The 26909-nt window shown below is 33.7% G+C and overlaps 1 protein-coding gene across 1 annotated transcript in view; it reads right to left on the bottom strand.

Annotated features, from left to right (window-relative positions):
- The window catches only part of RXFP1 (relaxin family peptide receptor 1), a 162428-nt gene that overhangs the window by 34443 nt on the left and 101076 nt on the right, over window positions 1-26909 (bottom strand). The window contains exons 4-9 of the mRNA XM_031944184.1: window positions 22957-23062; window positions 12769-12840; window positions 9809-9880; window positions 6729-6800; window positions 6569-6640; window positions 5321-5395 (exon numbers count right to left, since the gene is read on the bottom strand). Coding sequence (XP_031800044.1) covers window positions 5321-5395; window positions 6569-6640; window positions 6729-6800; window positions 9809-9880; window positions 12769-12840; window positions 22957-23062 — 469 coding nt within the window. The remainder of the gene's footprint in view (window positions 1-5320; window positions 5396-6568; window positions 6641-6728; window positions 6801-9808; window positions 9881-12768; window positions 12841-22956; window positions 23063-26909) is intronic.

The raw sequence follows: 26909 nt of genomic DNA, 5'->3' as shown, positions 1-26909 counted from the left end.
TTTAGTAAATGTCTCAGGCCAGATTTGCGCTCAGGAAGAATTATTTAGTTATCTTTTCTCATTTTATACCCGGGGACACTGAAACCTATTGACTTGTCTCAGCTCACATAAACCATCTCAGATCATTAAGCACTCATTAAATACTAGTATCCAGGTGTTGGGGATGTACATTTTAGGTGATGGGTAAATACAAAGAATGATACATTACCTATTTTCAAAACCACTTATCTCACTACAAATCAGGCTCTTTCCCCTACACATCTGCTCCTTTTACTTGAGGACAACGGATATGTTAGACATTTTCTTCACTACTTCAAGGAAATGTGACTTTATCCCCTGCCTCTACTGCATTTTTAAGGTTCCTGATGTCTTCCAATCTGAAAAATTATTAAAGTATGGGTTGTGACCCCATATGAGATCATGTAACTGAATATGGGGGGGTCACGAAATAATTTATTATCAGTAAATGATTGATTTGTGTACCTATTTTATATGCCTATATACCTGAGGTTGGGTAAAATTTTGTCTTTGTCTTTTGAGTTCCTGTCAGATTTTCATGTCTTTTTCTAAACATATATGTACATACATTATTATAGTAGCTACTGTTTATAAAGCGCTTCAAGGTTTACAAATCACTTTACAAATATGTCCCATGAACCTCACAACAGATGAAGAACCTGGAGCAGAGAGATTAGCTAATTTGGCTAGAGCCACACAATAAATATCTGGCTGTGTTTAAACTTGTGTCTTCTTGACTTTAGGTCCAACACTTACACGCTGTAGCCATGAGCAGTTTATGAGAACTTGGAATCAGGGGAAACTTAAAGTTAAGTCTTACCTCTGATAACTAAATAACTGTGACAGTGTGCATCACTAAATTTCTCTCAACTTCTGTTTTCTCATCTGTAAAAGACAGCTAATGCTACTTTTATCTACCTTATAGATTTCTTGTGAATAAAGAAATTAAGAAACCTTAATGTCAGATATGATTTATATCAAGTATTTCTGAGAATGCATTTATAATAGTCCTTTTTCTTCCTTGTAATAATTTGATATGGATTTGGAAATTAGTTAGCTAAACTTATTTGAATTTTATATAAAATAAAGAGTAGACTTATAAGCTTTGGAGAAGGATCTGATGGATTCACATGTGAAGAAAATGGGACACTTAGTGCATATACAGTATATATGTGTATATACACAAATAATATGCCTAAACATATACACACGTGTAAATAAGCAATTATTTGAACAGCTTATTCTTCTACTTTTAAAATTACTAATTGATTTTTGTCTTGGTTCCCTGATTAGTGAGGTTCTTGAATAGCTATGTTTTGGATATTTTAAATATTATTAGAGGTAGCATGGTGTAATAAAATATTCAAATCTTATCTTAGACACTATATGATCCTGGGAAAGTTTAAGAATAAAGGATTATGAAAGGGCCATATATATCCAGAGAGAGAATTATGGAGACTGAAAGTGGATCAATACTATGGTATTTTCATCTTTTTGTTTATTGTTTGCTTTTTATCCCTTTCTCGTGATTTTCTTCCCTTTTGATCTAATTTTTTTTTTTGCATAACATGAAGGATATGGAAAAATAATTAGAAGAATTGCACATGTTTAACTTATGTTGGATTGCTTGCTGTCTTTGCATAACAAGCATATCAAAATCAATATATCTAAAAGAGAACTCATTCATGCTGCTTCTTCCTAAATCTATTTTCTATAAAGTGCATCACTATTCTTTTAGTCTCTCAACTTCAACTTTTATGTCATTTTTCTTTCACTTGTCATATCCAATTAATTGCCAAGTCTTGTTGATTTTACTCTACAACATCATTTACATTTATCCTTTTTTTTTTTTTTAAACGAAGTTGTATCTTGTTCTTGTCTTCTTGACTCTTCCCCTCTTCCTTCTAGCCAGAATAGCATAGGCATTCCTTATTTTATTGCATTTGATTTATTGTACTTTGAAGATATTGCATTTTTGTACAAATTGAATAGTTGTGGCAACCTGTGTTGAGCAAGTCTCTTGGTGCCATTTTTTCTAAAACCATATGCTCATATTGTGTTTCTGTGTCACCTTTTGGATACAAGATTTCCAATTTTTTCACTACTATTATATCTATTATAGTGATCTGTGATCAGTGATCTTTGATATTACTATCATAATTATTTTGGGGTGCCAAGAACCATTCGAAAAATGTTGTATGTGCTCTGACTATGCCGCCAATCAAATGTTTCCTTGTTTGTGCATCCTCTCCTTGGGCCTTTCTATTCTCTGAGATACATAATACTGAAGAATATTTTACAAATTTATCTGGTAAACTAGTGGCAGGGTTTGAGAATATTGACTCCAATTTTGGAAGAAGTTCTGCTGTGGGTAAAAATACTATCAAACGCCATTGTAAGCTACAGAGAAATCTTTTATGAAAGGAAGAGTCAATGTGGCACACTTCATTGTTGTCTTATTTTAAGAAATTGTCATAGACACCCAGAACTCAGCAATCATCAGCTTAATCAGTCAGCAGCCACCAACACTGAAGCAAGACCTTCCACCAAGCAAAAAAGATTATAAATTGCTGAAAGCAAGATGATACTTAGTATTTTTTTGCAATAAAGTATTTTTTATATTAAGGTATATACATTTTAAAAGACATATTATTTCCCACTTAATAGACTACAATACAGTGTAAACATAAACTTTTATATGCACTGGGAAACCAAAAAAAACTATGTAACTCATTTTACTGTGATAATTACTTGATTACAAGAGTCTAAAACCAAACTTGTAATATATCCAATATATGCCTGTAAGTTTATAATAATAGCAAGAATTAAGACTGCAAAATGAAATGTAGCAGTCACAGAACCCATATCCCAAAGATCAAAGGAGCCTAATTTGCAAATGGTATTATATAATCACCAAAATTCCAATCCTGAGAATATATGCTGTATCAGGGGAAGCCATATCAGGTCTTGCTGTCAGAGCCTTTTAGTGTTATGATATATAATATCAGATAGCCTTTCATAACATCTATAATAAGACCAGCAGAACACCAAATGTTATTGTTAACTTTGAGATGACAAGGACATGTTAACTTTAAAGTTTTACTGATAACTTTGAGATGATTTGGATATTTTAATGAACAAACCTCAGGGTCACACAGATAAGAGTTGTCTGTCCCTAACCAAAATCTTATAGAAATGGGACCTCAAATTTCTGCCTCCTGACCATTCTAAAATCTTTATCTGGGACCATGTTGCTGAGTGTCCCCATCTCTAACCTAGCCTTTCAGGAGTGACTTTCTGTGACTTTTCCACTTCCCATTCTCTCTTCCATGCTACTCCCTTCTTTTTCTCATCCCATCCCAGTCTCCATGCTTTTTTACTTTGTATTCAGTCTCCCTTACACCATTTGTGTCTATTTTCTGTACTATTTGCTCCTGAAACTTTTGTGCCTTATTTAATTAAGCATGATTGCAGCCTCACTTCTTGCTGCCATCATGGCAAGATGTTATGCCTAGATCATATCTTGCTAAAAACTTGCATATTTCCTTGTAAGTATCCAAAGAAGCAGATATGGCTGCCCCATTTCATAATTACATATATTAATTAACATTTTACATGGCCACCACTCTAGTTTAGATCCTCAGAATCTCTGGCCTAGAATGCTTCTGTAGCCTTAAAATTTGTTCACTTTCTCAGTTATCTTCTCATTCCAATTTATCCTTTATATAGCTGCTAAGGTAATATGCACTCACTTAAAAAGTCCCCTATTGCTTTTATGAAACACCTTTGCCTCTTAAATAGCTCTTTTCAATGCATATCTCAAGTCATTCCCAAAGTTATTTCTTCCTATATGAAGCCTTTTATTTTCTTGATTGCCCTAGCTGCTAGTGCCTCCCTCATTATCTAATATTGCTTTGGTTATATTTTGTATTTACATATACGTGCTTAGGTTGTTTTCTTTAGTAAAACTTTTTGAGGACAGGAACTACTTCATTTATGTGGTTGTCTCCCTAGTACCTAGAATCAGGTCTAGTAGATGACTGCAGGAAACACTTATTAAATGTGAATTGATTGACTGATCATTAAATGACTAGATACAAAGAATAGTCATTAATATGTTAATATTCAGTCCTTGATATTGCATTAATAATAGGGATGAAGTTGAAGATGACACAAAGTTGTGTCATCTTTTTTTTGAAAATGGAGTCCATTGTTTGACAATGGCATTCAAATCAGAATAGGTTCCAGCAGTCTAAGCTTGAAACAAAATCTAATAACATTAAATGTAAAATTTTAGGTTTAGTTGGTACATTAAATTTGGATTTAGAAGATCTGAGTTTAAACCCAAGTCTTCTACTTGGTATCTATATCTCTGAGCCTCCTTTTCCTTTTATGTAAAATGAGTGTTGGAATAGATTTTTATAAAAATATCTTGCTCTTTTGAGATTGTGATGCCAAATCCAGGATGGGTAAAGTATGGTTATACAATAGTCAAGATGAAAACTGTCTGGGCCATCAGTGGACCATAAACTCAATGTAATCTGACAATGCCAGGGTTAGGAATTAACCATACCTAGAAAAAGCTAAAACTAACTTAAGAGAGCAGGGAGTGAGTGTTTTGCTGTACTCTGCCCCAATTATGTTCATTAAATCTTAGGTTTGGAAGGTGAAACATAATCAGATGATGAGGGCAGAATTTACACCAACATTTGGAAGTTTCAAGGAGGCAGAATTGTATTCCATGTAAAGAACTATTCCCTAATAACCAGAGTTATCCCAAAATAGAAAAGTGTCCTTAGTCATTAGTATGCTTCCACTTACTGAAGTTCTTCAAGTATATACTGGAGATGGTCCAGATGATCTCTGGAAATCCTTTTTTATTCACAAGCTTCTGTTTTGAAGCTTCTGAGGAAGGAGAGAGGTTTGTCTTCACCTTTTTCCCTTCCTTCTTCATTTCATAGGGTAGACTATTTGGGAATTTGAAGGGTTTTAAGGTAGTTGGAATGTGTAAGAAATGGAAATTGAAGAGATGGAGTATTTGCCACTGGAAGACTCTGCTCAGCTCAGTTTTTCATGTAGTTTAGGTTGTGCAAACAGAACGTTATTTCATTCTTTGTTTATTAAGAACTAGTGTCACAGAGACAAGCATCAGAGAAGATGGGCTATTCCCTCTTATTGAATTGGAGGATACTTAATATGATACCTAAGGTAGAACTTACCTTATGCTTTGCCAAGAATCAAATAGAATTAAGTTAAGAAAATAATAGCTGTTGCTCTTTTAAAAATAAAGGGAGAAACTTACAGCCAGTGTAGTCTAGGCATATGCTGGCAAAGTGGCTTATCAGGTAAGTGGGCAAGAGAATTATTCATTAATGCCCTGTAAAGAGAAAAGAAATGCTTTTTGACATATTTACAGTGAATGAAATCAAAGAATTCCAGGGGTCTTTTCTCATCTCAGACCCAAATTGTCATTATTGTATCCTTTAATAAAGGTGGTAGAATCCAATAAACCACTGATATTTACCTACCATACAAAGAAAGCCATAGCAACTTAGCTGAAGGGGTAACATGAAGCAGTCATAGGCAGCAGCCTTGACAAACCAATCTCCCATTTTGAGGATACTTATAGAAAGTAAAAGAAAGGAAAATAAGAACCCTTGGACCTGTATTTTTGAGTCTGGCCCATTCTACTGCTGTGGCAGGGTTATGTTTTTTGGATGGTGGGAAAACTAGTGAAGCAAGCAAGATGTATTGGTATCAGTATGATAAATATACTTTTAGGGTTGGTTATTTCTGAGTGACTTTCCTTGCATTCCACTATGAAATCTTATGTGCCTGATTGTATAAGTATTTTATAAGTAAGAGACCTTTTTGGGATTTGATTGAGCTCTTGGACACAGAGAAAACTGAAGTATATGAGTAATGATCCCTCTGTGATACAAGTCAGTAACAGCTGCATCCTTGAAAACATCCATTGTTTCCCCAAGTGTTCCTATAACTGAGCTAATGGAGTCCAATAATCAGAGGTTGTAGATTTTTGAAACTACTTCTTTAATGTCTTTTTAAATTTGGGGGTAAACAAATGCATACCACTGGCTAAATTTCAATTGCTATTATTTGTGAGACACAAGAATACAACCTTCTGAATTTCTAATTTAAAAGGTCATTCATTTTAACTTGAAGCATTGAAGAAGAAAAATTGTTTTTCTAATAATTAAGACAAGCCTAAGTGTAGTGTTAGTATCTTAAAGACAACTTACAATACAATACAACAGTATAAAACCTGTATCCAGCTTTAAAAGATCTTATACTCCAAAAAATATTCTTTTTACTTCTATATTCAGAAAGCATTTGCCATGGAAAAGATCAAGGAATAGATTTCTAAAGTGTTTTACAATCTTTAAAATTGGACTGGCAGCTTCATTTTCTATGATTAAGAGATTGATAACAATGGGGGAAGAATCTTTAGAATCTCCTGCTGGTCCAATTTATCCCTATTAAAATTAAACTATTTTTAAAAAAAAGTTCATTGTTATTTAATTGTACTTACAGGAGGATAAGAGAATTAAGTCCATAAAATGTTAATGGAGAAATCCTACTGAGTTGGTTATCTTCAATTATTCTGCAAAATAGAAAAAAACTTTGTTTTCATTAATATAGTAAGTACAATGATATAAAAATGAATGTTTTTGCCCACAAAGAGAACTTACAGCCATTCTAATCTGTGGAGATCTTCAAATACACCAGGTTTCAAAACAGTTATCTTGTTGTGGCTCAGATACCTGGGAAAAAAAGATAATGGAAACCTACTTTAGAGTTTATTCTATTTATTACGTCAAACAAATATGGGGGGAAATTAGGTCAATCTAGTAATATTCAAATATGTGGAGTTTTGGTATTTTAAAGAAAAAAAATCATCTAATTACTAGCCTAATATTTTATTTGTCATCTGGAGGTGAGCTACCTTATAGACATTCATTTTTAAGAAAAATAGCAAAAGTATATACATATCTTTTCCTTTTACTAATAACCATTATGATCAATTCTGGGGGACTATGACGATACCAACAGCACTGTGTCCAGAAGTCAAAAAAATCTGGGTTCAAAATATAGGTTTTGTTAATATGACTGCAAGGAAGTCTCTCTTATGGCTCCATCAATTGGTTCATGATAGGTCTTAATAACTTCTTATTCACTTCCTCCTTTTCTCATTTGTAAAATAGGGATAATACCTCACAGGGTTTTGTGAAAGAAAATAACATAAATGCAGACATGTATAAAGAGTTTTCTAGTTTCCTTGGTGTTCCTTTATTTTTCTTTATTCCTTCATATATCCCTCATTATAGTCATTCCTTAAAACTCAATGTTTTGCTAAATATTTTTCTTTTCTTTTTTTTTCTGTAACAATACTTTTTAACCTCTCTTCACTCAACTCTCCAATAATAAGCATTCTTTTTTTTAATATATTCTACTGATTGAGGAATACCTGTTGACAAAAATTTACTATAAATTTAGTAATGTTTTAAAATTAATATTTTGTTAACCATAACACCCTACATATCTGAAAAATCATAATACCTATTATGGTATTATGGTATTTAATGGTATATACCATTTGGTATATAATACCAAATGCCTAAGACATTTATTTAATCCACAGAATATTCATTACATTGAGTCATGCTGTTGAAGATAAAAAGACAATTTTTGTGGTGGTCAGATAGTTTTACTTATTCCTTATAAAAATAACTCCACAACCCTAGATGGATTCATTATTTTTGGATTGTAAATTGTTGATTTATGCCAAGCTATTTATCTAGAATATACTCCCTGATGCTCATTTAAATCTTAGCCATTCATTGAGTCACAATAATGCAGGAAGTTTTTCCTAAGTATTAAGTCTTATATGGATATTTCTCTTTTCTAAATTTCTAGGATATATATAGTTCATACCATGCTTTATCCACTACCTAGAACATCCTCCTTATACCAAGGGAGTGTCTTAGTTTATAGATAGTGAGGATGCTCACTACTCCCAATGTGAACTACTTGTCCCCTTTCTAAAGTCTTAAAGCTAAGGGAGAAATGACTTTATTTTCATCCTTGAATTTCAGGTAGATGTTAGGTTTCAGAAATAGCTGCTTCTCATTTCCCAGTGTTTCCTAGGACCTTCCTACAGGCAAACAAGGTAACAATCTTCAGGGGAGTCTTATTAAGCAAAAAGCACTGGCATCACTACAAGACCCTATTCTCTGTCTAGATTCCATCCATATCCCTCTCATCTAACATTTATTTACAAAATCAATTTTATGCTTTTAAATGAACAAAGCTTACAAAATCTTATATTTTTAAATGAACAAAAAAAAATCTTTTTTTTTTTTTTTTTTTTTTTTTTTTTTTACTTCCTCCCACTATCTTCCCTGTGGAAAAAAGAAAATTCCTATAAGAAATATGGATAGTTGAAACAAATTCCTACATTATCTATCATTTATATCTGCATTATAATCCTATCATTTCCTTATTAAGAGGCAGGCAGCATGCTTGGTCATTGGTCCTCCAAAGTCATGGTCATTGTTGATCAGAGTTTTTAAGTCTTTCCAAGTCCAACATTCCTTTAATATACACTGTGTAATTCACTGTGGCAATTGCTGGAGTAATCCAGAGATAAACAAGAAAGTGAGGTAATGAGTTAGGGATGTAGCTAAGTAAAATACTTATAATATGATAAAATTATAGGAAGAATGCAATATGCTATGAAATAAAATGAGGAAGAAATTAAAATAATTTAAACATTATTTTAAAATTTTCAATTAATTAATTTTAAATTTTAGATTAAATTAATTAATTTTAATTTTATTTAATTAAAAAAAGAATGAAAAAGAAATCTTTTAGCTAGTTATATAGTTAACCCTTAATAGTTTTATGGAAACTGATCTTATTTTTCCAGTGACTAGAGTCCTTGAAGATACTTTTTACTGTCTTTATATCTCAGACAACTAGGCACAGAGCAAAGCATTTTTAATAGTCAAAAGTCAGTCAGTAACTACTTATTAAGTGCCTACAATGTGCCAGATTCACTATGTTAAACACTGACGATACAAAAAGAGGCAAAAGACGGTCCCATCCTCAAAAAGCTCACAATTTAATAAGGGAGACAATAAGTAAACAAATATGTACAAAGTACTAAATTTATTAATCCTTTTCATTCAGTGGAATAGAAGCTCCTTGAAGGTAGAAACTTTTTTTTTCCTTTGAATGCCTAGTACCTAATAGTATTTTGTAGAGTAGATGTTCAATAAATATTGAATTGAATTGGATTAAAGTAAAACAGTCTCTGTAATTGTAAAACACTTTCTAGAGGTGGTTAGGCTATGACATAACAATGGCAGTAAAGAGTGGGATGGTGGTAGGATTGCATTTTTTTTTTCCCTTGTACATTTCCATCCCTTGCTTACCTCCCTACCTCCTTCCTGTGTTTACTAAAAATTATAGAGATGCTTCCTGGCTTCAGGCTAGCTCTCTATTCGCCCAATTTACCATTTCATAAATTTCATCTTTCCTGTTACATTGTAAACTCCTTGAAGTTAGACAATGTATTTAGTTTTCACCTTTGGATTCTCAGTTCACAGGTTTTGTACAAAATAAATATTTGTTACTTTATATTAAATTAATTCAGAAACATTAATATTTGGATCAGAATAGTGTGATTAAACTAGAGAGAATACCCTAGACTATTCTTTATCCCAGCAGTGTCCTAAGGCCTTTCTGACCCATCAAGACCAGTACTTACAGCTTTGTAAGGTTATGTAGTCCCCTGAAAGCATGCACGGATACAGATCTAATTTTATTATTTTGCAGGTACCTAGGAAGAAAATGATAATAAAAACAGTGAAAAATGAAACAAATGAATTAAAGATGATTATCAAATCAACATGATTTAAAAGCATCCACTATACTTTAAAAAATATTGATAAACTTTAAAGTAAATTTATTTTAAAATCCCATTAAAAATAAGCATATATAAAACTTAAAAAAATAGATTTTAGAGATGTTATCAACAAAATATAATAAACATGTTAAAATTATGCCACATAACACTTTTGCTAAAATTCCCTTGAAAGGTAAATTTTAGATGTCCCCTTCTTTCTATAATTCTTCATCCTAAGAATGAGTTAATACAATGTTTACTCTTTTTAAGATCTCAGGACATCTCAATTTTTGATAAGCAAGATTTGTGGTTGGGATTCATCTTTCTTTGACTAAAGTGGGGAAAATATCAAATTTCTCCATGTTAAAGCCTTGGCTTTTCACATTTGCTTTCCCCCTACTTTCTGGGAAATGACCAACATAACCTTACTTCTTGTCTGATTATTTGGATGTGTGTGTGTGTGTGTGTGTGTGTGTGTGTGTATCACTATTTTGTTGTGCAACCTGGGATTATACATAAATTCTTTTCACTTAAGAACTTCAAATATAGGAATTTATCTTACTTCACTGGTTCCTACACAGCTTTTGATTGTAATTAATATAATGTGATGAAGTAAAATGAACTCTAGGTTTGAAATCAAGAATATCTGGATTAAAATTTTAAGCTCTGGATTTACTAACAGTGTGATATTGGCAAATTACTAATTTCTTTAGGTTTCACTTTCTTTAAAAAATGAAGGGATTGGAACTTGCTTAAGCTAGCTATGACCTCATGAAATACATCCCATTAGATTGGCCATTATTGAAAACCATATTAAAAAGTGATAATGATCAAAGCATAATGAGCAACGAGGACTAGTGGATGGAGAGCTGACCTAAATTAACACATAATCACTGAGTGGCTCCATGTGACCCCAATGCATCAAGGAATTATAGAATAATTGTCTACCTCCATCAGAAGATGGAGTTTTCTTACCCGGGAACTTCTTACAGATATGAAATTACAGTTCTGGACCAAAAAAAAAAAAAAGGAAATCTAATGCTAAGCAAGAAATTGTTAACTGTTGGTCCAATAACAACTTGTAGTCTAGTTTTTTCGTTCTTGTTTATAATTGAATCAGGATGACCACTCAGTACATTGCTGTGTTTACCGTACAAAAGGCTGAACTTCTGTGGGGCAAAACACTGTATTTGAATATTTCTAGCTGTATTTAAAACTCTGGACATGAGGTGGTGCTACAGACACAAGAATTCTTTCTTATCAACAAATCATTGAGATAGTCTCTTAAAGTGAATCTATCAGGACTGACTGCAGTTTTTTCTTGATAAAAGCTTCAGCCTAAGTTATGAAATATTTTGATTACCTGTATTGAATATGTTCTATTGTGAAATTATTTTTATTTTTAAATTGTTCATGTACTATCAGTGACATCAAAATTTCTTAGTTGAATGATGAGACACAGTATAAGTAATATCTTTGGAGAATGAAAATGAAATGAGAAATGATTATATTTTCTTTAGATGGTTTGATAATCTATGACATAAAAATTCAAAACCAATTCTCTTTCTCTCTCCCTCCCTCCCTCCCTCCCTCCCTCCTCCCTCCTCCCTCTCTCCCTCCCTCCTTCCTTCCCTCCCTCCCTCCCCCCCTCTCTCTTCCTCCTCCCTCTTTCCTACCCCCTTCTCTTTCCTTCCCTTTTCCCTCCTCCCTTCCCTCTCCTTCACTCCCCACCCCCCTTTCTCTTTCATGGGTGTAAGGAGTGCCTGGTAAGGAGAATAATTAAAAAGATGTATATTTGTAACAGTTATAGAGGATTGTGTGTGAATGCTGAGAGGTTAAGACACTTGAGTAAAGTCACACAGGGTGAATATATCTGAAACATGATTAGCTTTTTCTGAATCCAAGCCTGGCCTCCTTCTATTCACTACTATACTATGTGTTAAACAACCTTTGAAGGTCAGCATTACCACACTGTCTTAGTTTGACTTTGGGATGAATACATAAGGTTTCAATCTGTAAAGAAAATAAGATCCTGGAAATGAAGCTGAGCCAGAATAATAAGCAAATGGTACTTTGAATAGACAATGAACTACACATTATATACTAGCTGTAAGCTATAGCTTACAGCTAGTATATAATCCCAGATGACAATTTAGTTTACCTTAGCAGGGGGAAAGTTATATATTCTATGCTGCCTTTTTTTCTAGTACAATTCAAAGCACATTGATTACTGAGAATTCCCTTTTTTTGGGGGGGGGGTGGCTGATGAAAACATTGTTGGTATTGGGATGTGCATACAGCTTCATTTTCTTTTTAAACTTTTTTTTGTTATTATAGCTTTTTATTTACAAGATATATGCATGAGTAATTTTTCAGCATTGACAATTGCAAAACCTTTTGTTCCAACTTTTCCCCTCCTTCCCCCCACCCCTTCCCCCAGATGGCAGGTTGACCAATACATGTTAAATACGTTAAAGTATAAATTAAATACAATATATGTATACATATCCAAACAGTTATTTTGTACAGCTTCATTTTCTATGGATTTATTCTGTCCACTGAGAGTTTCCTAGTTTCTAGAATGTGTTAGGAAACTGTTAAGTGGTCACAACAAAAGTCTTTCTTTATCTGTTATTTCCCTGCTAAAAACAGAAAGAGAAGCAGAGAGAGGGAAGATTATCCTTATCCTTTTCTGTGACTTTATTGGATATTGATATTCCTTGGAGAGCTATAGAGAGAGATTTAAATAGCATATGCAAAAATATGAAAAAGATAGTCATTGTTTTTTCTGATCATTTTGGTGTATTAAAATATTTTCTTACAGCTTCTGAAGATCTTGGTACTTCTTGAAACCATCACTGGGAAGTTTTCTTAGTAAGTTCCACTGTAGTGACCTGAAATTAGTATAAATTTTGATGTTAAGGTGGTTTTATAACAGTGATGATATAACACAGTTATATACTTTATCTTATCACAAATTTTATGCTCTCCTGGGAGTATAGTAGTTCATACACATCAAATTCACCTTAATATTTCATAATTTCAAAATGGATTCAATGTTTTGATTTTGAAATAGATCTTCTTATGGAAAATAGCTTTAATTTAAGGTCAAATGATAAAGAATACCATGTAACCAGCCTAACACATTATACATATATGTATATGTATATATATATATTTAATTTTGCCATCTAATTAATATTTAATTTTGTTTTTCATTTACTCACCTGGATAATACAGAAAAGATAGATCATTTCTATAAGAGCTTTTTTGGTTCACAAAACACTTAAAAATAATAACATGGTGAAGTAGTTAGTTATATATTTTCACTCCCATTTTATGTATGATAAAACTGAAACCTGGAGAAGCTAATGAGTCAAAATCATGATTTAAACTCAGTTCCTCTAGTTGTAAGTCCAGCATTCTCCCTTCTACCAGATTGGGTCCCAGCCCAGTTTCAAATTTTATGAAATTAAATGAAAAATTCTTCAAAATATATTCAAAGTATTCATTTGCATATGTCAAAACAATTCATTTCACTAGTCCCTCTTCATTTTGAATAAACTGCTCAGTTTCTGAGATATCATATAAGAATACTTCCTAATAATCTATAGCCTGATCCAAAACTATCTGCATAATTGACTATATGAGATATAACCCAAACCTTCTGTCTTTTTAGAGAATCACTGGGGCATGGTAGAAAGAACACTGAAATAAGTCAGAAGGGTTTGATTCTTGTTAATTCAGCCATCAATTGGTTGTTACTAATTTCTCTTAGCTTTAGCCTTGTTTCCTTATCTGTAAAAATAAAAGACCTCATCAGATGATCTTTAAAGTCCCTTCTGGTTCTATCATTCTATGATCTATGATGTTGTACTTTATCTCCATAGCTGTTACACTAGGAGATAACACTAGAAGATAGTATTTCTGTTATTCATGATTCACTGACAGCCCCAGCTATGTTTAGATAATACTATACTATATTGCAGCCACTGATTGGTTAGTGCTTTCAATGACTGTTAAAAGTTGATGAATTTGAAATCCTCTAGAGATGCTAATTTTACCCATAAAACAACCAAACAGAGCAGGTATGTCATAAACTTTACCCTACCCCCAAGATCCTTTTAAATCTTCTTATGTGACTCAGATTCCCCAATACTGCCTCATATATTCATAAAATGTATATACTGTATAAATCTATTTCCATATTGATTTTGCTTTATTTATATGTAAGTCATTCAGAGGCATAAGAAATCTGTTGCCTTATTTAAGTAATTATTGAATGTATCTTCGTCTAATTATTTTACTAACAGAATATTTTATTTTTTGGTAAATCATGTCTCATATCCCAGACATAAGCTTTTAGAAAGATTTCTTTTAGAAATTTTTCATAATCTTGAATCGAATTTTGGCGCTTGTGTCTTTTGCTCTTTGTTTCTTTCTCTGTAAAAAGAGATGGTTGGATTTGTTAACCTTAAGATAATCTTCAAATTATATGCCTATGAGTACTTTAGTATATAAATTTAGTATTTAGTAGATATTTTTCTTTTAAAAATTATTAGATTCAGACCTTAAGAAATAAAATCAGAATTTCCATAACATAGTATAGTAGAAAAAAGATGACTGTATATTAACTTGCAAATCTATTATGTTGCTTTCCTTTTAAATATATAATATGTTATTATATAACTTTTTTCTTTTTTTTCTTTCCTCCCTTCTTACTTCCCCTCCCCCCAACTTAGAGGATGACTACCGTTAGACACAAATTTGTATATATAAGTATAATCATTCTATACATATTTCTATTTATCAGTTTTTCTCTGATTGCATATAACATCTTCCTTCATATGTCTTTGCTGTTAATTTGAGTCTATATAATAGAATGATTTAGTCACTCAAAGTCTGTGCATTTTTTTCTATTTGATTATGTTATAGAAATGCTTCTTTTATTTTTAAAGTTCAGAATAAAATAAAATGAAAATCATATGACTACGGGCTTATGATTCTATTGTAACAATATCTTTGTAGAGAGATAGTTATCTCCCTTTAGAAATTGGAAAAACTATAGTACTATTAGTCCATCTTTATGCTTGGCAGTATATGACTTTCTTAAGGTTGCCTAATTTGTTGCAGAACCAGGACTTGAATCTGATTCTCAAATAAATGCTTTTTTTTTTTTTCTGAAACCCAATGTCAGTAACTCATTCCCAGCTTCTTAAAGCCAACTGCTATTAAAAGGAGTTAATGGTTAGCAAGTTGGAACAATGAATAAATATCCCCAGCATGGACTTATGCTTGTTCATTTTTTTTTTTCCCAAAGTAAATTTCCATTAGAGAAAAATATTTTAGCACCACCATCAGTTGGAGCCTGGCTTAACATTTTCAGTTTCTTTCACTTTCATCTTATTTCCAAACCTAATTATTAATCAGTAATAGTCCCATCTCAAATTAAGGAAATATCTGGGAAATTAAATAAAAGATCATCCTCATCACCTTTAGCATAATACTTAGAAATTGGATTTAAGAATTCACTACAGGACAAACAACAAAATAATTTAAAATCAAGCATGATCTAAAATCTGACTGTGTAGCTATCTTTGAGAGTTGGTAGAATGAAACCCTTGATTAGACCATGGCTCTGGACAGGTAGATTTTATTGAAAAGAAGCTGAACAGGTAAAAAGAGTGGGAATGGGAGAGCATTCTATATGAAGAAGGTATACTCATGTGAGGAAATCAAGAAATAAGTCAGGGGTTGGGATGAAGAAGCATGAGAAAGAGAATATTTGGCTAATGGTCAAAAGAGAGAGAAACAGAAGTGATTTTGACACATTACAGACCACTTGGATATAAAGAAAAAAATAGATGAAGAGTATGAGAAATAGATCAGAAGAGTGATGGAAGCAGGAGATAATGAGGTACTTCAATTATTCAGCTATCAGCTGGAGATCTCTAGCAAAAGCAGAATAGTTAATGTGTTTTTGATTTGCTATAGTGATAATTGCATCTTTGGAAAAGTAGTGGAACAAACAAAAGGAAAACCTATTCTATGTATGATTTTTGCTAATTAGGAAGAAGTGATTTCTTGGGGGTGGAAATGATAGGGATGGGGGAAAAGTGGTTACTCCATCCTAATTTATCATAGGGAAAATTTTATCATAGGAAAGAAAAAAATTATATATAAATTAAATAATTATATATAAAAACCAATTAATTAAATTATTAATTATTTTAAATTAAATAGATTATTTAAATTAAGTACAGATAAAATTAAAATAAATTGATTAAGTTAATTATATAAATTAAATATAAATTAAAATTTTGTATATTATAGAGAAATAAAAGAAAACTAGATGTAGTCTGAAATGGTCTCTTAGATTTTGGAAAAGCAGATTTTAATGATTTTGGAGGAAAAATAACTAGGAGTCTACATAGTGAATTATTTCAGGGGAAGTCACCCAGTGGGGATGGTAGATACTCAAGAAAGAAATTTTGAATTTATAAAAGGAAACAATTCCATTGAGAAGGAAAAAAATAGGACTTGTCTAAAAAGATACATGTGGATGCAAGGGAACTCACCAACAAACCTAGATTTTAAAAAGAATTGAACAGAAGACAGAAGCAAGACCAGGTGGAATGGGTGTATAAAAATAGTTTCATTAATGCTATTGCAAGTACAACAGAAAGGGTTTTCATAGTTATTTTGGTAGAAAAACAGAGATCAAAAAAAGAGATTAAGTCTTTTGCCTGAGGATAATTTCTAAAAGAGAGAAGGCAAAGCTGTTCAGTTCACATTTTGTTTCTGTTTTCTCTGCAAAGGAGAATGATTTTTATACAGTGACAAAACAAAATGACTGTCAAGAATTTAATACCCAAGATAAGTAAGGCAATAGTAAGGGAGTACTTATTTGTCCTTAATGAATTCAAGTCACTCAGCCCAAATGAGCTATTTCTTTGATTCCTAAAAGAACTTGCAGCTGTGACTGCTAAACCACTGTTGTGGTACTTAAGAAACTATGGAAAATGGGGGAGTTGCAACAGGATTGGAGATGGGCAGATGCTAGTTTGATTTGCAAAAAAAAAAAAAAAAAAAAGAAAGAAAAAAAAAAAAAGGTAAGAAAACAGAGTCTGCAAATTTTAGGTGAGTGAGCTTAACTTCAATTCCTGGAGAAAATTCCAGAAAGTATCATTAGACTATCGAGAAAGGGAAAGTTACTGAATATTCAGTAAGGGAAACAGTAACTACAAAGAATGATAAACCGACCTCATTTCCTTGTTTGACAGAATTTCTAGTGTTTATGTAAGGGTTGGGGATGAGGACTATGAATATAGTTTATTAGAAATTGGCAAAGTTTTTGATTAGGGAGCTCATATTGTTTTTGTGAATAAGGTCCAGAAATATGGATTCAATGAACATGCATATGATTGGATAGCTGGAGTAAAAGAATAATAATTAATAGTTCAATATCCATTTATCAAGAAGTTTACGTAAGGATTTGTGTTTGACCCTGTATTGCTCAACATTTTTGGTCAAAGACTAGAATAAAGGTATAGAAAGAAGGCATGTCACAAAGTGGGGAGGGATACCCAATATATTGGTTGACAAAGTTAGGATCCAGAAGGATCTTGCTATGCTAATGTTTGGGGCCAAAACAATCCCAGAAATATAAGATGGAGAGGAAGGGAGAAACAGCAATTGTTGTGAAAAGGATGTAGGCTTTTTAGTGGGCTGCAGGGTCAATATAAGACAACAGCGTGATGTGGCAGCCAAGAAAGCTGGTGCAAATTTGAGTTACATCAAGAGGGATATAATCCAGGAAAGGGTTGCTAGGATGATAGAAAACCTTGAGTATAAGGATCTGAAGGAATTGAGAATATTTAGCCTGGGGAAGAGAAGATTCAGGATGAATTTTATATTCCTTTTTGAATTCCTTTTTGAAAGGCTCGCAACTGGAGGGAGGATTCCCCTAAGACTCTTTCCCTCCTTACATTTTTTATGATAAATCTCAGATCCTGGGACTCTGGTTCAGGAGCTAAATTTGTTCTGTTTGGCTCCAATGGGCAGAACCAGTAACAATGGTTTCAAAGTTTCAAAGAGGCTAGGCTAGGCTGAATGCCAGGAAAAAAAAGAAATCATTTCTAAAATTAGAGCTATATAAAAGTGGAACTTGGTGTCATGAGAGGTAGTGGATTTCCCTTCATTGAAGTCTTCAAGCAGAAACTGAATGATCCTTATTAAATGTTATATTTAGGTGTATTCTGGTATATGTTTATCAACCGGCTCTCATAAACAAACAAGCAAACCCATATGCAAAACATAAAACTCTACTCTAGTAGATATTATCTGGAATATATTGTTCAGTTCTGGGAAACAGTACTGGGAAGGCTACTGACAAACTGTAACATATGCAGAGAAAGGTGACTAGGATGGAGGAGAGGCCTTGAGATAATGTTTTACAAGAATAACTTATAGAAAAGAAGGATGTTCAGACTGGAGAAGAGAAGAGAAGACTTAGGAAGGATATCATTGTCTTCAAGTGCAGTATTAGATTTATTTTGCTTGGTTTCAAAGGGTGTCCCTTTGAACATTCAACAATACAATTACAACAATGTTTTATGTAAAAGTTCCTTCAACATTTGATATGAGATTTTTTAAAAGCAAGGTTTTTAGTTAAAAAAAATTAAAAATCATGTATGATTCCAGGAATATTCTATCCTCATTACTTCAAGCCCTTACGTGAAAAGCTGTTGATTTTTCTTGAACTGGCCTGAAACTTCAAAATCCCATCACCAAAGATAATTGTAGACCATTTTGGTGTTTTCTTAGTTTTACATAGTTTTGGCATGCCTCAAGTTAGTGCCATTACTCTTCTTGGAACATCAAGCTTAGAATAAACTCTAGAATAGAGCTTTTGAGATCAGAGTTTTGAAGTGTGGTAAACTAGAGAAGTCCATGGGTATATTTGAGGAATGTCTTGTTAGCTGTTGGGACTAAGTCCCGATATCTGAAAGAAAGTATCTAAGGCTGGTGGAAAGGTTTCATGGCCCCAACAAAGATTTTATATTGGGCACTGGAGCAGTCAGGTTTGTAAAAGATGACAGAATCTATCTTTAGACAGACATTGGGCCCTATTGAGGACACAGTCAGCTTCTTAGCATGGCAGCTCCTCTTGGAACTAGCTGGTCCAGAGATTTTATTCCCCTAAGACTCTTTCCCTCCTTACATTTTTTATGATAAATCTCAGATCCTGGGACTCTGGTTCAGGAGCTAAGCCTCTTGAACTTTCCTTGCTTTTGTGCTTGCTGAACTTTGAATTGATCTCTATGCACCTGAGATCTAATTACCAGTCTTTTTTCTTTTTTTTGTTGCAACTGCCTCCAGGTCTTCCCCCTTTCCTCTCAGGACTCTTCTCTTTATCTTCTATTCTCTAAGTCACACTAAGTCATGAGATCATTTTGTAGGGTTTTTTTTTCTGTTAATGAGAAAGGAAAATAGACACATTGAGAATGATGGATCATGGAAAGGAGATTAGAAATGCATGTTAAAGAAATCTATTTGGTTCCAGACAAGGTGACCATAAACTTTCTAGATTGTTCTCTGCTAAAGTTTCTAAGCCCCCTTCCCTGCAAATAGAACAAGATTACTTCTCCAGGATTGCTTCTTTCATGACTTTAGATGAAAATGGTGTACTTAAATTTAGTACTAGATTATCTTGGTTTTCTTGATTGAGTTCATTGGTTCATTTTTCTAATTCTAGATTTACATTCAACAATCAGGAAGCCTCCTATTGCATGGTGAGTTTGTTGTGTCCCACTTGTTGTCTCTTAAATTCCATTAATTATCTTCTGTTATTTTACCCTTTACCAACTGAGACACTAACAAGGAAATACAAATAAATGAATGAGAATTCCATTTGTCTCAAAATTAGAATCATTCAATCCAAGATTTATCAACTTTTATGTTCACAAATGATAATACTTTTTTACATGGGTATACTGAAACTACTGGGATTTCTACCTGAATTGTCAAAATCCCTAGGTCCAGCTCTTGTCACAGTCTAGTTTGATAGAATCAATTAAATAACTAAAGGTGTACTTGATAGTGTTGTTCACCAAAGTAGCAAAATGGTTTTTTATCAGGATGTTTTCAGATCAAATCTCACTAATTCCCATTTTTCAACTAACTTGCTGATCAAACAAATCACCTTTTTGTGACCCAAGTTCTCATTTCATTGGCTTAATGGGAGGATTAAAGGAATTCCTCTCAAAAAGCATTTTTAGTTCTTTTTTTTGGTAGAGATAATTACACAAAATAATGAGCCTGGCAGTATATTGTTGGTCTTGAATACCATTTTGTGCTTTCATGGTGTTGCAGAGGAGAGAGATCACAAAAAGTAATGTTTGTTTTATAGCATTCTGTTGTAGCAGCATCCTTTGACTTAGGTTTTTATAGTCAGTCACAACACAAAAGGAAACTGAGAAAGGGGAAAGGGAGAAGGTGAATACTTAGGTTGAAAAAACAAACATTTAGGTTGAAATAGGATGTAGTGGCCTCTGCCCTCCCCGTCCCCTCCTTCTCTCTATCTCTCCTTCTCTGTCTCTCTCTCCTCTCTCTCTTCTTCTCTCTCTTTCTTTTTCTCTCTCTTCTACATATGTATCCTTCTCTCTCTTTTCCCTCTCTTTCTCTATGTCTCTCTCTGTCTTTTTCTTTCTCCTTCTCTCTTCTTTGTCTCTGTTTCTCTCTCTTTCTCTCTCTCTCTGCCTGTCTGTCTCTGTATCTCATTCTTTTACTCTTTCTGTTTGTATTTGCTTTGCTCAGGGAGAAAAATATGAAGGAAACTCAGTTTTTTTCTTTCTGAGCTTGATAAGTGATCATATAATATCTTACTGAGTTTGGAGAGAAAAGAACCTTTCTTAGATCTTAGGTCTTTTATATTCCCTTATTTTTATTTTCCCAGACTGTTACCAACTGTATGAACTGTTGGTGTCTTAGAAATATTTGATAATTGATTCATAGAATAACATTTTTTTTAAATGAAAGGAACTGGGGAGCTAGCTGAAAAAGTGGCAGAATCATTGCTTGCATGGCCTTCCTTAAGTCTCCCCTGCTGTGTTCCATAATCCACTCCCTCCTCCAACCCAGTATGAAGGCACAGAACCTACCTTCTTATGAGGACTACAAATGAATACCAACAGGTGTTTATTGAGCAGCATGGCATAGTGAACAGGGAATTAGAGTTAGGAAGAGCTGTTTCAAATCCCACCTTAGACAGTAACGAATTGTATGACCATGGACAAGTCACATAACCAGTATAGGCTTCTGTTTCCTAATCTATAAAATGAGATGTTGGACTTGATAACTTCTAAGATCTTTCCCACTCTGAATGTATTTCTCCTAGGAGAATCTGCTTCATAAATGGATTAATTTCTGCATGTTGACCACTGAATCATGCATATTCAAAGGCTGAGTTTATATGACATGAAAACAGATGGGTTAAAAATGAAAATTTCAGTAAATATTTGGACAACTTGTATCTCTGAAAGTAACTTAGTTAAAAGAAATGGGAAAGCCCTGCTTTTTAAAAAAATATTGCATTATAACAAGTTATTATAGTGAACCAAATTTATTCATTGGCCAGGTATGGAAATCTGAGCCTCTCATTCACACAGAATTCCCACATTAGCAAGTCCAAAAGATATGTGTCTCATTTTGGATTGTGAATCCATCACCTCTCTACCAGAAGGGTGTGCAGCAGGCTTCAGCACTGGTGCCCTGGAATCATGGTTAGTCATCGTGTTGGTGAGAGTTCTTAAATCTTTCAAAGGTGTCTATTTTTTCAATGTTGTATTATATAAATTATTCTCTTGCTTCTACTTATGTCACTTTGCATCATTTCATAGAAGGCTTCTCAAGTTTCTCTCAAAACATCCCTTTCATCATTTCTTATGGGATAAAACAAAATGCAGGACTTTGTTTTGCTTGTCTGTGCAAAGATTTTTTTCCTCCAGTAGTGAAAGTTTGGAGGAAGAGAAAATAGATTTTTGTTCATTGAACAAATGCAATTTTTAAAAAGAAAGGAATGTAAGCCACCTCCTATACCTTTCATCCAATAGTTCTTTGCTGAGAAGCAATTTCCAGTTTTTAACCAGGTGTTCAGGATTATATTGTCAGCACTTTTATCTTCAGCAGATGGAGCTCAATCTGATTCAATAGTAGAATTAGATCAGTAAATCACCCTAGGTGTTGAGATATTTGGTCCTTTTATTCTTTTTAGTGTTAACTTTATAGGAAAATAATCAATTTATAAGCTCTTAAAGTACAATCACAGAGAGAGAGAGACAAAGAGACAGAGAGACAGAGAGACAGAGAAGGAAAGACAGAGACAGAGAGAGAGGAGAGGAGGAGAGAGAAGGATAGAGAGAGAGAGAGGATAGAGAGACAGAGAGGAGAGAGACAGAGAATGATAGAGACGAAGGAGAGAGAGAAGGAGAGAGAAGGAGAGAGAGAGAAGGATAGAGAGACAGAGAGGAGAGAGACAGAATGATAGAGACAGAGAGGAGAGAGAGGAGAAGGAGAAAGAGAGAGATAGAGAAGGAGAGAGAGAGAGAAGGATAGAGAGACAGAGGAGAGACAGAGAATGATAGAGAGAGAAAGAGAGAGAGAGAAGGAGAGAGAGAGAAGGATAGAGAGAGACAGAGGAGAGACAGAGAATGATAGAGAGAGAGAGAGAGAGAGAAGGAGAGAGAGAGAGGACAAAGAGAGAGAGAAGGAGAGAGAACAAAGAGAGAGAGAAGGAGAAAGAGAGAGAGAGAAGGAGAGAGAGAGAGAGAAGGAGAGAGAGAGAGGAGGAGAAAGAGAGAGAGAGAGGGAGCAAGAGAGAGAAGGAGAGAGAGAGATTATTTATGTGGTATTAAAGACAATATTATTTTTAATGATGAGGTCCTAGTTGTGGTATAGTCTTGATGGGTGCAGGTGAAGGCTGGCAAATAAGGACATTCTGCTCTACTTACATCATAGTCACATTTGAAGATACAGATGGAACAGCACGTAAGTTGGCTTCATCACAGTCAAGCTCTAGACCTTGGCATAGACATTTCACTGGCACAGAATCAACCACTGAATGAAGAGGAGAGGGAGAGGGATAGCAGAAGGTGAGGGATGAACAGGAAGATAGAAAGGGGAAAAGAGAAGCTAGGAGAAAATTATTTAGTACCACAGCATATCCTATGTTGAGGACAGTTAGGTAAGGCTTTAAATTAAGGTTCCCAAATTCACATTTGATTTACTTTTCTTTGGATGTTAGATTAAGAATAATTCAGCCATCTATGAACTGAAATAATGTGGCTTAATGCAGCCTTGTAAATATGTACATTAAATTACCAGCCCACACTTGTTTTAACCAACCTACCCTCCTTTACTCTCAGCAAAATGAATGAAATCAGCATTCCTTAGAATTTGTTGTCCTTTGACCTAGGGAAGTAGCTATTTCCAAAGCTGGCTTGTTCCTCTGTGATGTACTTTGAGGTCCACATTAACGCTGAAGCTATTCAAGAAGAAAGTATTATGAGTAGCAGCATAGCCATTGCCTTTAATAGAATATACTACATAATTTTTGTTTACTAGTGAGGAAAACAGAAGAAAAGAAAATTCATTAAACATGTTAAGCCACAGCTTTGCTGCAAAATTTCTTAGAAATTTCTCAGGAATTTTTCAGATAATTTCGTAATCTACCATCTGCATTAAGAAGAAGTCATTTGGTTTTGGAGAATTTCTCTGACAATTTATTTTTGACCCAAAGAGTAGCCCCTCTCTGACTTCCCTAAGGGCAGAAAAATGCATAATTCTCTACTGCAGAAGGCTTTCTTGGTTTCCATACTGTGGGTCATGTGTGGGGAAGGATGGGGAGAGGAGAAAGCAGTGAAAGGAATGGATTTTTCTCTTTAGTTTTACTGATGGGGATAAAGTGGGAGTTTAAAATCTAGGAATAGATTTTGGGGGATCTATGAATATCTTTATTTTCAGTAACTTCTTATTGAAAACTGGGTTTTCCTTCAATAATTTAAAAACATCATTATGGGAAGGCATCTTTAGGTTTCACCAGACTCTATCCCTGGTAGTAATTGAAAGCTTTTCAGGACCTTCCTTAACACTTTCTGAAACTCTGAGGATTGTAGGAAAAGATTGTCCATGACATTTTCATAGTTTTAAAGGTAAGAGTCTTCAGAAGTCATTTAGTTTACACAGCCGCCTCTATCCCTCATCTTACAGATGATACTAAGGTACAGAGAGGTTAATTAATTTATTCAATATTATACCCCATTCAAGGCAGGATTTTGAATGTAGGTCCTATAATTCGAATCAGCGCTTGTCCCACTGAACCACATGTTAATAGTTTTAATAATGTGATCAATGAGTCACACGGCTAAAGAGTCCAAATTAACAGGTTTAATAGAGTTTTCATTCCTTTGTGATATCATGAAATGACTGTGGTATTCCGTCTGTTTGATTCTCTTTATTGGCCAATGTCCACATCTTTGAGTATGGAGAAATAACATCAGGACTTCCTTTGCTTGTCCTCTAGTTCTTGTTGCAATTATTGATCAGCCAGTTCCCACAACTCTTTGCCTGGACAGCTTCCCAGGGAGAGCTTTGGGTCTGTGACCCTGATACTGACAGCACTAGTCCAAAGTATGGCATAGATGCCAACAGCCTTTTAATTAAATTGTCTGGCTGTGGACTTCTGGCTGTGGAAGCCCAAATGAAGCCTAATAAAACCCCAATTTGTATTCCTGATACCTTACACTTAAGAAATAATAAAAGCAGTGGAAGCCCTATATGATCTGCCTGTTTTAGATAGTTATGAATTGCAGAGATGCAACAACACATAGTCTATTCTATTATGTAATAATGAGTTTTATAAAGATATTAACTCTGTTCACATTTGTAACAAAACAAAACACACTTACCTCCCCCTATTTTCCCCTTCAAGCCCCCCAAACCCAACAATTCTGATTTTAAGATAATGGTGTTTGCCACATGAGAAGCAAAATGGTACCCTTTTATGTCTTGGATTTCTGTGGAAATCTGGTGAAACTTAAGGATATCTCAGAACAATATTTTAAGGTAATTGAAGAAGAGCAAAATTTCAGTGGAAATATATATATTTTTTCCATCTATGTTCATGAACTGAACATAATTCATTTAAAATGGAGAACCATGGACTCCAGGTTAAGATCTCCAATGGTAGAGGATAAAGAGTTTAGGGTATTTCTGAGTTCTCGTTCTGGCTGTGACTCATACTGACTATGTTACTCTGCGAATCACTCAATGCTTGACCAGACTCTCTGAGACTATAAGTTGCAGAGCAGTTTGTGATCTGCATTGATCCTATATCAATGAAATCACAAATTCAATTCAAAACAAAAATCCAATATGGCAAAGTCCACATCTTTTCAAGACTTCAAAGTAGGTGGGGCATTATTGTAATTGAGGAAAGGTGGATAGTCACAGCCATGGAGTCCTATATTTACCCATTACTGGACAAGTAAATTTTCGTTTGGGACTTCATATTGTGAGAATCCTCCATTTCCTACCAAGTAGGAATTTCAAGCTTTGTAATTAGTTGGGAAAACAGGGAAAACCAGACTCTATAAAGTAAATGTTTCTGACCATTGTGGACAACACATGCTATTCTTACTTACCCTAGGAGATGAGGGTAGTGGTATGCTGGAGCTCTCTTATATTGATTTGGGAAAGCCAGTTAAAAATTTCATTTTGAGCATTTATACTCAGAAAATGGGAAAAATGAGGCTTGATTTATGGTTTTATTGATTTTTCTAGACTTAAGAAAGTAATGGAGAAAAGTTAATAATGTAGATTAAACTTAAAAGTGTGACTTGAATATCTACCTATCTCTGTGGTGGTTACTTATTGATGGTCTTATTTTATATCCCTATAAATGATAGTGGAAAATGTTTGACATGGAATAATTGCTATTCTTCAGGAGGAAATGAAGGAAATATAAGTGATGTTCATGATAGTTCTCAAAATATCTACCCCATTTAGTTAGTTCCATACAATAGGCAAGGTCTTATATATATTCACTAGAAATTTGGCATACATCCTTGTATTAGGTCAAACCGTTGAGGATGATTGGTTGAATCAGTTTTAAAGTGTTTATTGAAATGTTCTCCCCCATTAATGTCCTACTTTGATGTCTCACAATGGCAGAGCTGATCCTGTTCCCCCTTTCCCCCCAAGGCTATGCTATAAGAAAGATTCCACTAATCTGGAAAGCATATACCTGGTGTTGGCTAGCTATCTGTCATTTAAAAACATCTAGTGAATCAAGAAAGACTCAATACCAGGTTGGCTATAGGATGATTTATTTTTCATTACAGAAACCCTTAAACACTGTCATAGAGGAATTGCAACCTGTATCAGGGAAATATCTGTGCATAACAGTGACACTTGAAATAGAGAAGTAAATATTGTTATCTAGCTACAAAATGGTGAAAAACAAGACCCACATGTTTAATGTGAACTATGCACATATGAAAAAATGACTTTAATATTGAAATATGTTAGGAACCTTAATTTAAGTTTTACCTAAAGTCTTCATATGACACTTTCCATTAAGTTTTTCCATTCATGCATCATTTCAATTTAGATATGAAACTCTCATTCAATAAAAAGACATCAATACTAAAGGAAAAAAGTGAAAAGCAGTATACTTTTGAAATGAGTACAATCTGTCCAATTATTATTTCAATATTTCATGTGAGCTAGATAACATCTGTTATTTTTGCCTGAATTCTTTTAATCCTTTAGATTACTTAAAAACAAATAAACAATCCACATTAAATATTTTGGACTGAAATCTTCCCTTCCTCCAATTTTCTCTTTTAAATTCATGCCCATCCTGATGATAGATTAACTTAATTTTTTCTGTGAGCTTACAATT

This window comes from Sarcophilus harrisii, chromosome 6 (assembly GCF_902635505.1).
Source record: "Sarcophilus harrisii chromosome 6, mSarHar1.11, whole genome shotgun sequence".
Classification (NCBI taxonomy): Eukaryota; Metazoa; Chordata; class Mammalia; order Dasyuromorphia; family Dasyuridae; genus Sarcophilus; species Sarcophilus harrisii.
The sequence above is the reverse complement of the archived record's forward strand: the minus strand, read 5'-3'. Positions and strand labels throughout refer to the sequence as shown.